The sequence below is a fragment of the Entelurus aequoreus genome, linkage group LG13, assembly GCF_033978785.1.
Source record: "Entelurus aequoreus isolate RoL-2023_Sb linkage group LG13, RoL_Eaeq_v1.1, whole genome shotgun sequence".
Lineage (NCBI taxonomy): Eukaryota > Metazoa > Chordata > Actinopteri > Syngnathiformes > Syngnathidae > Entelurus > Entelurus aequoreus.
The window spans coordinates 65,020,819-65,034,451 of record NC_084743.1 but is presented as its reverse complement, the minus strand read 5'-3'; the positions used below and the strand labels follow the sequence as shown (position 1 = coordinate 65,034,451).

The 13,633-nt window shown below is 39.0% G+C and overlaps 1 protein-coding gene across 9 annotated transcripts in view; it reads left to right on the top strand.

The window, feature by feature from the left end:
• Positions 1-13,633, top strand: part of zbbx (zinc finger, B-box domain containing) — an 84,618-nt gene that overhangs the window by 6,701 nt on the left and 64,284 nt on the right. For 8 of the 9 annotated variants that reach the window (XR_009828382.1, XR_009828381.1, XR_009828384.1 and 5 more), the window contains exons 4-7: positions 261-374; positions 6,649-6,736; positions 7,799-7,853; positions 8,802-8,911. Coding sequence is in view for 5 of the 9 variants with exons in the window: in XM_062068154.1 (XP_061924138.1) it covers positions 261-374; positions 6,649-6,736; positions 7,799-7,853; positions 8,802-8,911 (367 nt within the window). In the remaining 4 variants the exon portion in view is untranslated. The remainder of the gene's footprint in view (positions 1-260; positions 375-6,648; positions 6,737-7,798; positions 7,854-8,801; positions 8,912-13,633) is intronic. The other variant, XM_062068155.1, reaches the window with a different exon arrangement.

The window sequence follows — 13,633 nt, the reverse complement described above, 5'->3', positions numbered from 1 at the left end:
CCAACTTCCGTTTGTAGTTTCTCATTTGCCAACCAGTAATTGACTGAATTGATGCTAAAGTCCTTCGGTACTCTCCTCCAGTGACTAATTGATGAAAGTATTGATCCGCCATGGCAACAGGGATCCGCAATTGCAGTAGATGAATTGAACATATTGATGAGAGCCTGGCCCACCAATCTGATGGACTGGGTCATTTGTATGATTGACTGTCATTGATTGACTTCATATAAGTGAGTGTGTGTGTGTGCCTGTTACCATAGGAACCCTCAAGGCCTGCAGATAGAGAGTGTGACTCTGGCCCAGCAGGGCAACGTGATGGAAGACATGCTGAAAAAGCTGAAAGAGAGCATGAAAAAAGAGAAAGGCGAGAGGGGGTGAGTGTCAAATATGTTCTGTGTACCAATGGCGGTCTAACCTTAATTCAAAGGTTATATAGATCAATATGTGGAGAGGGCCACAGATGACGCACACATAGGTAATGCTTCTTGAAATACTGTTTGCTTTTTACTGGACTCATGATATGTGAAGGTGTGGGCTACCTGTCTTTATTTTGATACAAACACCTCGTAAAAAATTGCCATTTATGTGTAAAACCAAACCACAAAGTACTAAAAGTATTAGTACTGGTTTTAGCTACTTTATTAAATCATTGGTGTAGTTCTACACCCCACGAATAAACAAACATTTTTAACTAATGTAAATATCACACAACTCTTGATACATGTTCATTCTACGTACAACATCTATGCTGGAGCATATTGCAATGTACAACTATTCCTAGTAAGTTTATATTCGTCTATATATTTGTGTACGTATATATGTACAGTATCAATCAATCAATCAATCAATGTTTATTTATATAGCCCTAAATCACAAGTGTCTCAAAGGGCTGTACAAGCCACAACGACATCCTCGGTACAGAGCACACAGTATATACAGTTATCTAATTAAAGTGAGTACAACTTCCATGTTTCTGTAAATATTTTTACCTCCACCAGGAGGTTGTGTACCATATTTTCTGGGCTATAGAGCGCACCGGTATATAAGTCGCATCCACTAAATTTTAGAAGAAAAAACATGTTTTCAAATATTAGCCGCACTGGCTTATAAACTGCAGATGTATACATTGTGAAATTAGTTGTTTAGACATAGATATTTTGTAAATGTTTATTTACACACCTTAATTGTTTCCCAATGGTGTCTGTAACACGGCAGTAAAACGGCTGATAAAAAGAAAAACAGTCGTCATCGTCATGTACCCACTAGCTGCGGAAGCTAGCTCTCCAAACAACTAAACAGACTTAATAATTTTATGGTGACGTTTTGGTGAATTTACAAAACTGAAACAATACAAAAAGAATGCCATTGTAAGTTAACACAGAAACTCGTAAAACATGTTAGCGTATTAGCTAATGCTAACGACGCTAGTTTCATTAGATTATAGTAGCACGTACAAATATGTATGAAAAGACTCCTACGGACATCACACATGGGACGGTTTAGTGAATAAGAATTGTTTAGTTATATTGTAAAACTTACAAACATTGCTTGGCGTGACGAATGAAGAATAATTTGGAGCAGCAACGCTATAGACAGTTTTACTTACGGTTTAATGCATTAAAACAAGAAGTACATTTTCAACCCGCAACACCAACGCCATAGCACAAACAATAACACGCATTTTCAGTGTATTTGCTTGTTTTTTTTAAAACATATTTGCATTATGGCCATCAGGGAATTAAAATCCATAAACAAGCCGCGCCGTTTTATAAGCAGCAGGGTAAAAAGCGTTGGAAAAAAGTAGCGGCGTATAGTCCGGAATTTACGGGAATTGCTGGAGTTAGTTCGTTAAATGGTGACTTAGTTAGTTAGCAACATAACTCCAAAAAGTATGACCGGGCTTTTTAGGAAATGTCAGGAATTGGCTCAGGATTTTGGAGATGGTCTGCGGATCTGGATAATTTCTACTATAACCTTATGTTTATGTTACGAGCCCGAAATTCTCTGTATGTTTGCTAGTGGTACTGCCTCCACCCACAGAGACAAAGAGAGTGAATGACTGCCAAGAGGATTCACTCTGTTTATTCAAACCTCTTGCAGCCTGTTTGGAAGTAACAGAACAAAATAAATCGACCATTTATCCTTCAATTAATTTCCTCCCCCTGGTGGTTGTGTATTTGTCACTGGACATTGTTTTTTGTTCTGTTGTCTGTTTGTTAGCTACATTGCTAAAAAGAAGTTGGAGGCAAATTTTGATTAAACTTTCAGGAAATGTCAGAAATGGGATAAGGAACAAGTGATTAGATTTTGGGGCTGATCTGGATTACCGTCTGCATTCAATTTTTTTTTATAAAGATTTCTTTGCTTTTGGAAGATAGAGCCTGGCAGATGTCTGCGCTACGTTTAAAAAAAAACCCAACAACTTCTGTTTACTTCTGGGTGGTTAAACCTTTTGCCTCCAAGGACCAAAGTGAAAATGAAGGAGCCAAAACACTGCCAGTAAGTTTGGGTATTGAAAAAAAAAAAGGCATTGTAGAAAAAGTTGTATTGACACTGAAACAAATTATGGAATTAATTAAAAAAAAAAAGCAAACATTGGAAAAAAAACAGTACTTTTAGTGGATGTTATTTGTATCATTACATGTTTTTCAATGCCAATCATAATATTTTTTTTTTTACACTTTTATTGTTTTTACTTGTATCGAAAGCATTAATTTCCAGTATGTATCATATAAATACAAAACTCAATAATAACTTTATTAGTTAAGTCAGGCTTTTCTAATCTTGTCATGGGTTTAGCAGGCAAATGACCAATCACAAACATGGTTATTTAACTGCTTATTTTAGTATTAGTCTTTCAACTTGAGGGTGCCGTAGCACACTTTAACATTTGCACTACTCTCAACAAAACAGGCACCATGAGTGACAGGACGCTTGACTATGAAAAGCTGTGGGACATAAATGTTCAATTGAGGGTTACATGGTTAATCTATACTTTCTTATAATAGACATTTCTTAGTAGTGATGTTCTGGTTTACAATGTTCCGCCTACCTGAAATAACATACCGAAAAACTTCCCTAAAATGCCTACTCTCCTCAGAACAATAGTAGTTCATATTTGACAAACTCTGCTTGCAACTCTTCAAGCTGTGATTTATAGCCCAGCTGTGCTGTTGTTGTGTATCTGTGTTATGCACTGCTTTGTTTTTCTCCCTGTGCTTGTCCCCCACGTCGCACTGCTCCCCGAGTGGATGGATGGCTCATCCTTGTGTTAGAGTCAGATTCACTTATATGGGCCCAAAGAATAGTTGTGCAAATTTAGTTTGCTGAAGGAAAGTGTGGTGTAATCACTTTGTGACAAGTACACAGGCAATAATAAAGTCTGTCTGATGGCTTAGAGCGAATGCAGTACATCCTTCTGTGATTGGGTCTGCCCAACGCTCAGTTTTAACGTGGCTTTGTCTATTAGGCCTTGAAGGGTTGTAGATACTAGCTCTATTTTGCCTTGTCCTAAACTACCCTTGAGAATGGCTTTTTCCCACTCCTTCTTTGCTGCACAGTTTATCTTTATTGGCTCTGGTGTTGGGTGGAAACAGCCAGGAGCCCCTATGGTTAAATAACAATCTGCTTTTCTTTTTTGTAAATGGTCATTTTATATAGTAGTTTTTTTTTTTGTTTGTTTGAAATAAACAAATAAACAAACAAATTATGTAAACATAGGGACACACGTAAGTGATCACGTCGCCACTATAAATAGTTTGTCTTCGTTAGAACTTATAATAACAATATCACCAACACTTGGTTAATACTAAAATTTTAATTGAGTATTGTTTGCATTTTTTGAATGGTTTAATTATCTGATTTTATGGGCAGAATAGTGGACCTCCCATTAGCTCTGCTGTAAGTGGACTTTTATTTACGTTTATTTAATATTTCAAATGCATTAAAAAAAATCCTTACGTCGTCATGTCTTTCATAATGATTGTGAACGATAGGCACAATTCCCCAAAAAGTGCAGTTCCCCTTTAAGTTAAGCTCATGACAATTTGTTACTTGATACTGTTTCTGTAAGTAATATGCAACTGTAATTTTTTGGTATGTGTTTATTTTGACAAATGTGCTGTTTTGATCAGCAATATTGTTGAAATATAAAGAGACTTATTACGTGTACTTCTTGCTGTTGTGTGCGCTATTGTGTGCTTAGCTGTTGTGTGCTTAGCTGTTGTGTAGCTGCTACCTCCTGGTAGCTTAAAGCCTACAATTTTCACTTTTTGTGAAGGACTTCACTAAAATACAAGAAAAAAAACGAACTTGTATGCTTATTGGAGGATACCTAGATGTTAACTGGCTGTAAACCGGCTGCAGGTGTGCTTGTATCGGAGCGCTTATATCAGAGATTTTAGCTGATATCCAAGATCAGTATCAGATCGGGACACCCCCCACACCCAGTAATCATTGGTCACCAGATTATGAAATGAAGTGACCATGCCCTTTGTCACACTTGTAACCAACTTGAAAGCTTCTCTGCAGGCTGCAAGGGCTGTGATTACAATATTTCTGTGTGTATATGACTTGTTCAGAGAGTGTACCGCCCACCTTTGTGGAAGCCTTCTCCATTATCAGATAGAAATTTGCAAAAAAAAAACAAAAAACCCCAAACAGGCACACTTTGTGTCCCCAGGTTGCATGTCCTGAAGGGACATCTTGTCCTGCACCTGCAGAGGTGTGCCTCAGCTGTCTCCCTAGGCGACAGTCGTTTGCCAGGGCGATGGCGCTGGGGTGATTACCTGACGCCCACCCCCAGTGTCAGCATGGCACACCAATAGATTTCAGGGAGTTGGCAACTCTTGTCACAGTTAAACACACACATTCTCTCTCACACACACAGATATTGTCTGACTTGCGGTGACAGGTTGCCAGCTCAACCCAAAATAAACAGGCTTCACAATAGCATAAATAATTCAGCGGCATGAGCATGAATAACTGCTGTCTAAATGAAGATTCCTTTTCAGATCTTCACACCAGGCAGGATTGACTATTTGTACGTTCATCACGTACACCTGCATACATTTTCATTAATGAAAAATACATTTTGCATACCTTATTTCTTAAACTAAAGTCATTTCAAGAAATACTTAGTTCTGCCTCAAACCTACAGGAAGTACTGCTGCAATAAATCTCTGCTTAAACTTTGCAAGCATTCTGCGCACATCTGTTACTTTCCTTCATAGACTCAAGTAGTTGTAGAATTTTCAAAAATTCTAACAATGTAATGTAACAAATTAATTTTCTAATTTCCTGAAATGAAAGATCTAAAGGCTTCTGTCATGAATGGATGTGTTGATCATTTATACAAATAAGACCACAAATCCTACAGGCTTTAAACCCACTTCAGGGCATCAGACAAATCTTGGACAATCTCTTGCACAATATGTTGGTGGATACAACAATGCATGAAGTCCCAAAGGTTCTCAGTTGGATTCAAGTCCGGAGAAGGGGCAGGACAGTCAGAAGCATCAATATCCCTGTTCTTCAAAAAATTGCTGACACACATACCTCAACTGGGCAATGTGATGTACCAGAAGAAACGTTGGACTCGGTACACTACAGTGTCTGACGATTGTTCTCAAGAGCTATTTGTGTACCTAACTAATGTATGTAGTCATGGTACGCCCAGCGAGCATGGTAGGGTCTTTGCGACCCTTCAATGATGTGCCTCCCTAGGCTATGACTAACCAAGTACTATCCTAATCATGCTGGAGGGTTCTGTAGGAATCAAAGAATCCCCTGATCTGTCACATGTACTCAACGTGAACCTGCTCTCACACTGTATATAAGACCAGGGCAACAATTGCAATTCTGCCAATTATAGCGTTCTGCTGTGTTGCGCAGATCTCACTTGTGACCGTCGGGCTGTAATGCAACCCTAATGGAATCTGCTTCTGACAGTTTGGACAAAAACACACACACTAGTGACCTGCCGGAGGTCAAATTGTTGCTCTGACTGTGCTCGTCCTGCACAGACGAACAGATAGTTATCCTGATGTTGGGTTTTGCCGCTACTCTTAGTTTACTGGCCTGTCTCCTGGTATCTCTTTCTTGCTCTTGACACAGCACACTTTGTGGCTATGGTTCGTATGTATGTGCTACTGGTGGAGCTGCACTACCATAGAAACGTCTGTGGACTGCATGCAGATATCACTTCATGCTGCCATTAGTGATGAGGGCACTCAAGATGTTCGTAATCCAATAACTACAAGTACTGTATTTATTGACAATGCAAGCCTTCACAGTATGTCAAACATCAGTAAATTGAAAATGACAATAACATAATTAAACCAACCTGTGTATAAAAATTAAATAAGTACTGTGGGACCTGAGAGATCAACAAAGGACTGTGAGACACGCATGGGAACACAGATGATGGTTTCTATTGGCTGTGAGATCAAGGATAAAGGATAACAACGTTTGATTAAACTGACACTGAGGAAGTCCATAACCAATGATCATTTTAATTTGAAGACACATTAGGGATTAATAAATAATTTCAGAATACACTAAGGAAGAGTTACAGCAGCAATAGAGCATATCTTATCAAAATGATTGTATGTATAATTATCCCCCAAAATCCTCTCCCTGTCTTTTTAGGCACCCAGGAATTCTTCAGTGGAAGGCAGGACAATATGGGTCAATAAACAGCTGTGCTCCAATACCCAACCCTAAGAAACCACAAAAGGTAAAGTTTACTGTACTTGTGGAATCTATTCCTGCAAAAATGTTGTTACTTACTTAATTTTACATATGTTCAATTCAATATTCTGTACATTTCTTTTCAAGTTTTAGTGCATGGATACCAATACGTCAGGCCTGCAGTGCGTTTACAGCCAGTTAACATCTAAATGTACTCCAATAAGCTTACATAGTTGGTCTTTACTAGCAGCTACACAACAGCTAAGCACCTAATAGCACACAAGCTAGACATACTTAATGTGTCCTTAATTGAAAAGCAGTCTGAAAAAGCACATTAGTCGATATACACACATATCAAATAAATATAGTTGTGTTTTACTTACAGATACAAAGTCTCCAAGGAAGAAGCATATTAGAAAGTATCCAGTAACAAACGTGCACGCATCATTCAACTTAAAGCGGCATGATCTTAACTTAAGGAATTATTGTGGCCACTTGGTGTCCCCCAAAAAACAATTGACTTGAACTTAAAGACGGTTAATTCTAAATGTTTTTTTACCATCGTTTTTTGTTTGAGTAATTTTACTTAATCAAACCTTTTCTAACATTCCACATTATAAGATGAAAAATGGTGTATGATTACTGCTGATATCGTATCACACCAATATCGTTATCGGCCAATACTCAAGGCTCCAATATTGTTATTATATCAGGGACACCCGCAGTTTTCAGTGTACATGTGCATAAAAGAGCGGAAATTAAATGTTACACTGTGTTCCTTGTCATATTTGAATGTCATACATTTTAAATATAAAAGCTTTGACTTTGGATTGCTGTCAAGTCATAAATGGATATCCAATAAACTGAGTTTCTTGACAAAGAAGCTATTCAAAACCATGCTCTTAGCTTGAATATGGTCCGAATTAGACCAATTAATAATTGATGTACAGAAAAAAAGTAGTTAGAACTAATTGCCAGTATTTTTTTTCAGTGATTAACTGAATTTTGCGATCTTAAGAGTTGCATACAAAATGTCGAAATATAAAGGACTTTTACAATTGAGTTGGTTTGCTCCAAGCTTTATCACTGGTTCATGTCCTGTCTCCAGCAGCTGTCAGCAGGCAAGGTGAAGATTCGTGTGCTGAAGGATGAACCTTTAACAGGTAAGAAGTCTTCAGCCACAGCGTGAGCCTTTGCTGTACAGCTTCAAATGGATATGCTCTTCAAAATATTTGATTCTAAATTTACCTGGCAGCAAAGTAGGCTCTCTTTGTAGCTCCACATGGAGGTTAATATTTAAAGGGAACCCTCATTGTTCTGACAAGTTTGCCTTACAAGGTAGAACATGTTATGAGCATTATAAATATCTCATTAAAAAGTCATGTTAAAATCTTTTCAGTGGATTCATGTTTTTTTAATATTTGAAAGAATGTCAATGGGGTCAACTTTTGGCAATGCACTCCTGGTTGCTCATTGATCGTCAAGCATATTTTTCATCGCTGTGTCCTTATTACAGTTATACTGTAGTGTGCACAAGGGTAGAAATGACAAAATAAGCACACATGCTAACTCAACCTTGTTGGCTAAGCGCTGGATGCGGTTGTGTATTAACCTCAGTTTGCTGTCATTCTGCTGTCCATCCATCCCTCCATTTTCTACCGCTTGTCCCTTTTGGGGTCGCGGGGAGTGCTAGAGCATATCTCAGCTGCATTCGGGCAGAAGGCGGGGTACACCCTGGACAAGTCGCTACCTCATCGCAGGGCCAACACAGATAGACAGACAACATTCACACTAGGGCCAATTTAGTGCTGCCAATCAACCCATCCCCAGGTGCATGTCTTTGGAGCTGGGAGTAAGCCGGAGTACCCGGAGGGACCCACGCAGTCACGGGGAGAACATGCAAACTCCACACAGAAACTCTTCTGTCAAATATGTCAACTTAATGTGACCAACAGACATTGTTTTTACAGAATCCTAAATCTTGACCACAGACACTTGTTGCACCGACAAACCCTGACAAGGAAAATATTTGAGGAAATGTAAACTTGAGTGGGCAGGAAAACACCGCTCGACAGTCTCATGGTGGAATCACAATATCTCTGTCCCTTCAGCTCCACCTCATCTACCTTTGTGTGAAAGCTGCTGCTGTCCTCAGCCACCAAGACAAAACAAGATGAAGGGACCAAACTTTGGACAAGGTGATACGGCAACTGATAGACAGGTATCCGCAAACCCACGTGAAGTGACGCAACATTTTAATTAAATCATTTTCCAGGCTTAAGAGTGCACAGGTGTATAAGCTGCACCCACTAAATTTTAGAAGAAAACAATATTTGTATATATATATTAGTTGCACTGGACTAAGCTGCAGATATATATGTTGTGAAATTAGTTATTTAAACAGAAATATTTTGTAAATGTTTATTTACATACCTCAATGGTATGTAAATGGGGCGATATAGCTCGGTTGGTAGAGTGGCCGTGCCAGCAACTTGAGGGTTCCAGGTTCGATCCCCGCTTCCGACATCCTAGTCACTGCCGTTGTGTCCTCGGGCAAGACATTTTACCCACCTGCTTCCAGTGCCACCCACACTGGTTTAAATGTAACTTATATATTGATTTTCACTATGTAAAAGCGCTTTGAGTCACAAGAGAAAAGAGCTATATAAATATAATTCACTTCACACTTCACACTTAATTTTTTCCAAACGGTGTCTGTAAAACGGCTGATCAAACAAAACAGAAGTCCCCGTCATCCAATCAGCTAAACAGACTCAATAACTCCACAGTGACGTTTTAGTGAATTTACTGAGGAATTTGTGAAACTGAAACAATATAAACAGAATGTCATTATAAGTTAATAATACTAACATAGACTCTGGCAGAAGTGTTAGCATATTAGCTAATGCTAACAAAACTAGCTTGATTACATTACAAATATATACATGAAAACACTTCTGCAGACATCACAATATGGACGGTTTTGTCAGTAAGAATTGTTTTAGTCATATTGAAAAACTTACAAAAGTTGCTTTGAGTGATGAATGAAGAAGCCATACGAGTAGAAACGCTATGGACGAATAGTGAACAGAACGGCATTTATGCTTACGGTTGAAAGCTCAGTCTAAACAGAAAGGCACTACAGCACCTGCAGTAAGCAAACTCGTCCAAAAGATAACAATACCTCTCCTTTCAGTGTCTTTGCTTGATGTTGTTTTTTAAACTATTTGCATTATGGTCCTCAGCAAAGAAAAATCCTTAAATTAGCCGCACCTTTTTATAAGCAGCAGGGTTCGAAGTGTAGGAAAAAAGTAGCGGCTTATAGTCCGGAATTTACGATAATTTAATTGTAAAAAGTAATCATTTTTGGCTCTCATGAAGTCTGCCGTGAGTAGTTGGTTTGTGGTTGTTGAAGGGAAACGCGAAAGTTGTGCCGCGTCTGTAAAATTAATACGACACCGTATGCTGAAAATAAGCAAAATACGTAAATTGTGTATGTTATTATGAATGTGCCTGTTACTAAATTACATATACAGATGCAAATAAAATGAAGATGGAGGCTTTCTGATGTTTTTTTGAGCGCTATATTGACGGAATAGCACGACTCCCAATGGGGCCTATTAGCTGACTTTGGCTGGTGTTTATTTACTATTTAGAATGCATTACAAAAGAAAAACATGTGTTCTTGTTATACATAAGGATTGTGATTAAAATATATTATCCCTTTGCGTGCGGACGTGCAGGTCCAAGTGACTTCCCGAGTCAAAACAAGACAAGTTGACACTCTTCTGGTGCCAAAACACTGCTTGCAGACCTTGCCCTTCAACTCACACACCTTCTGGGTGAGAGACATGCCCCTTAGTATCCGCCATATTGTTGCTGGTCTTTAAATCAGCTCTCTCTGTGTCATTCTTACCGTGACATTATTGTCCAAATCTGTTTGCACTGCTCACAGATTAGCTGTAGCCTCTCATCAATAATCAAGTGACCTCTAATCAGAGCACTGTTGTTTTTTCTTTCACTTCAGCAGGAGAGATACACAATGCATGCATGCACTGCATTGACACAGAAATGGGAACTAATTTCCTCTAGCATGGCACACAAGAGTGCAGTGATGTACTGCGTGTTGCCTGATAGGATGCCCAATCCCTGAAGAGTGCCTGTAATTCATCCTCAGGCTTGAGGGGGGAAATAAGGGCCAGCTTTATGGGACCATTACAAGGCAGTCTCATACTTGTGTAGGCTTGCTTCTACAGTATTGGTATTTGTGCAACACACACACACACACACACACACACACACACACACACACACACACACACACACACACACACACACACACACACACACACACACACACACACACACACACACACACACAGACACACAGACACACACACACACACACACACACACACACACACACACACACACACACACACACACACACACACACACACACACACACACACACACAGGTATATCATTGAAAAGGAACATATGATGTAGACGCACAATGACAGCTACATTATATCAGGGAATCGATACATACTAGATGACTAGCACAGACGTCCTCTAAGGCCAAACATTCAACAGAATCCTCTTGAGTTCTGCTCAGCAACAAACATGTGCTCAGAATAACTAATCCACTGAGAATATAGGCACAACATTGTCTAAACTTGTAAACAATGCTACTAATGATTAGGAATGGGTATATTTCACATCTGAACAAATAAAGTACTAATTGCCGGTGCCTGGGAACCGATACCAGTACTCAAAAGGACCCATTTTTGATACTTTTTTGTGTGTTCATGTGGTAATGAACGTTAATTATTAAATTACGAAATCAAAATTTGTATTTAACAGTAAGCTGATAATGATAATTGTGCTGTCCAGTTGTCATATCTTGTTTTCTCGGTCTCATTTGCAAGTATTATGTAGGAGACTTTGCATGCAGTTGCAATTTCAAGACATTAGATGGCAGTAGTGTATAGGCTACGGTCTGCTGTAGTAGTCAGGAAGTAGTTTTTGCCCTTAAGCTGAACGTGCCAGTCTTGTCCTTTGTTGAGCCCTACAAAGTGTTTATACTGTAGGTATTGTACCTACTACACCATCTGTTTGATTGTAACATGTATCTTAGTTGTGGTTTTTGTTTCCAAATTTGGAGGTGTTTAAATTGCTAATGCTAATCAGTAGCTTGTATATGGTATATCCAATGTGAATCAGCATGGAGTTAGCACTATTTTAAAAGTGGAGCCTTACTTTTGAGTGCTTTCTATTAGGCATGCTTGCTTTGTTGACATGGAAAATTGCAACATTACCTACAGGCAGTTTGCCACAAATCTGCTTGTTTGCACGCCATAGTTAGACATCACCATACAAAATGTCACATACAATAAATTTATATTATGGTACAGTTTGATTTTACGTGAATCGGGGCGGTATAGCTCGGTTGGTAGAGCGGCCGTGCCAGCAACTTGAGGGTTGCAGGTTCGATCCCCGCTTCCGCCATCCTAGTCACTCCCGTTGTGTCCTTGGGCAAGACACTTTACCCACCTGCTCCCAGTGCCACCCACACTGGTTTGAATGTAACTTAGATATTGGGTTTCACTATGTAAAGCGCTTTGAGTCACTTGAGAAAAAGCGCTATATAAATGTAATTCACTTCACTTCACTTCATCTGTAACAACTAGTACTGGCGGATTTGTGTCAGTACCTGTAAAAGTACCAAATTCCGTACCCATCCCTAGTAATACTACTCCGACAATAGGTGGCTTTGTATCTCTGCCCTGTCATTGATGCTTTTCAATGAAAACAAAATGATGATCTAACGAGTAATTCACAGACAAAGGCTGTCATCTTCCCTCTCTAACACACACACACCCTCTCTGACTACGTTAAAACCTGAAGCACTTCAGTCAAAGTTTATTTGGAAAGTTTGGGAAGGCAAGGAAATATATCCAGCTTTTAGCTACAATTCATTACAAGTTATTTAATCTTATATCCACACAGATAAGCTTTGTAATAATGAAAAAAAACATCTTGCCTTACGTGTGGGGGCTTCTGTGGAGTATATAGTGTGTGTGTGTGTGGGTGTGTGTGTGTGTGTGTGTGTGTGTGTGTGTGTGTGTGTGTGTGTGTGTGTGTGTGTGTGTGTGTGTATTTGGTCAAGAACCATTTGTTCAAGTCATTTCAAAGTTCTTGTTAGAAGTAATTTCTGAGAAACACATGGAAAATGAATTTTACAAAACAAACATTTAAAGGACTCCCTGTGACTGGAGCACTGATGTTATGATGACAGCAGGACACAAGATGTTCACAAACTGCACCAACAGGGAGCCAAATGAGTCATTTAAGTACTGAATTTGATCTCTGCATATAAACACTTGTGCTACTTTAAAAAGTTGAACTATTGGACGCACACTTTTCAGTATTGAGAGTGATGTCCTTATCAGTTGTGGTGTTTTCCAAACACTTAGTTTTAAGCCATTGTGTCATTAACCTAAGGTAGGCCTTCTAACAGCATGTAGGGGCAAGAGAGTCAAAGTCAAAAGTCTTTTTTTTTTCCTACATTTAAAAAGTACAAATTTCATAACACGTAATGGTGGGGCTTTGGTCAATTTTACACAGATTTGGTTTTAAAGACCATCTTCAAGCCGCTTACTGACTGCGCCGTTTTGTGGGCGATCTTACTTACGTGCCCCTTCGACTCTGTCTCCACCCCGTCAGCCATGTTGTAGTTTTAAGCGCTTCCATATCGAGTCTACTGACAGATGTAAGTTAGAACTATATGCTACTTTTTATTGGAAAGGACAACAGCTGAGTTAGTCTGCCCCACAACAAGAGGATAAAGAAAAAGAAGCAACGTATTGACTACATCTTTGAACTACAACTGAAAAAAATTAGCAAAGTCACTCACGCAAAGCTCTTTGGGAGAATCTCT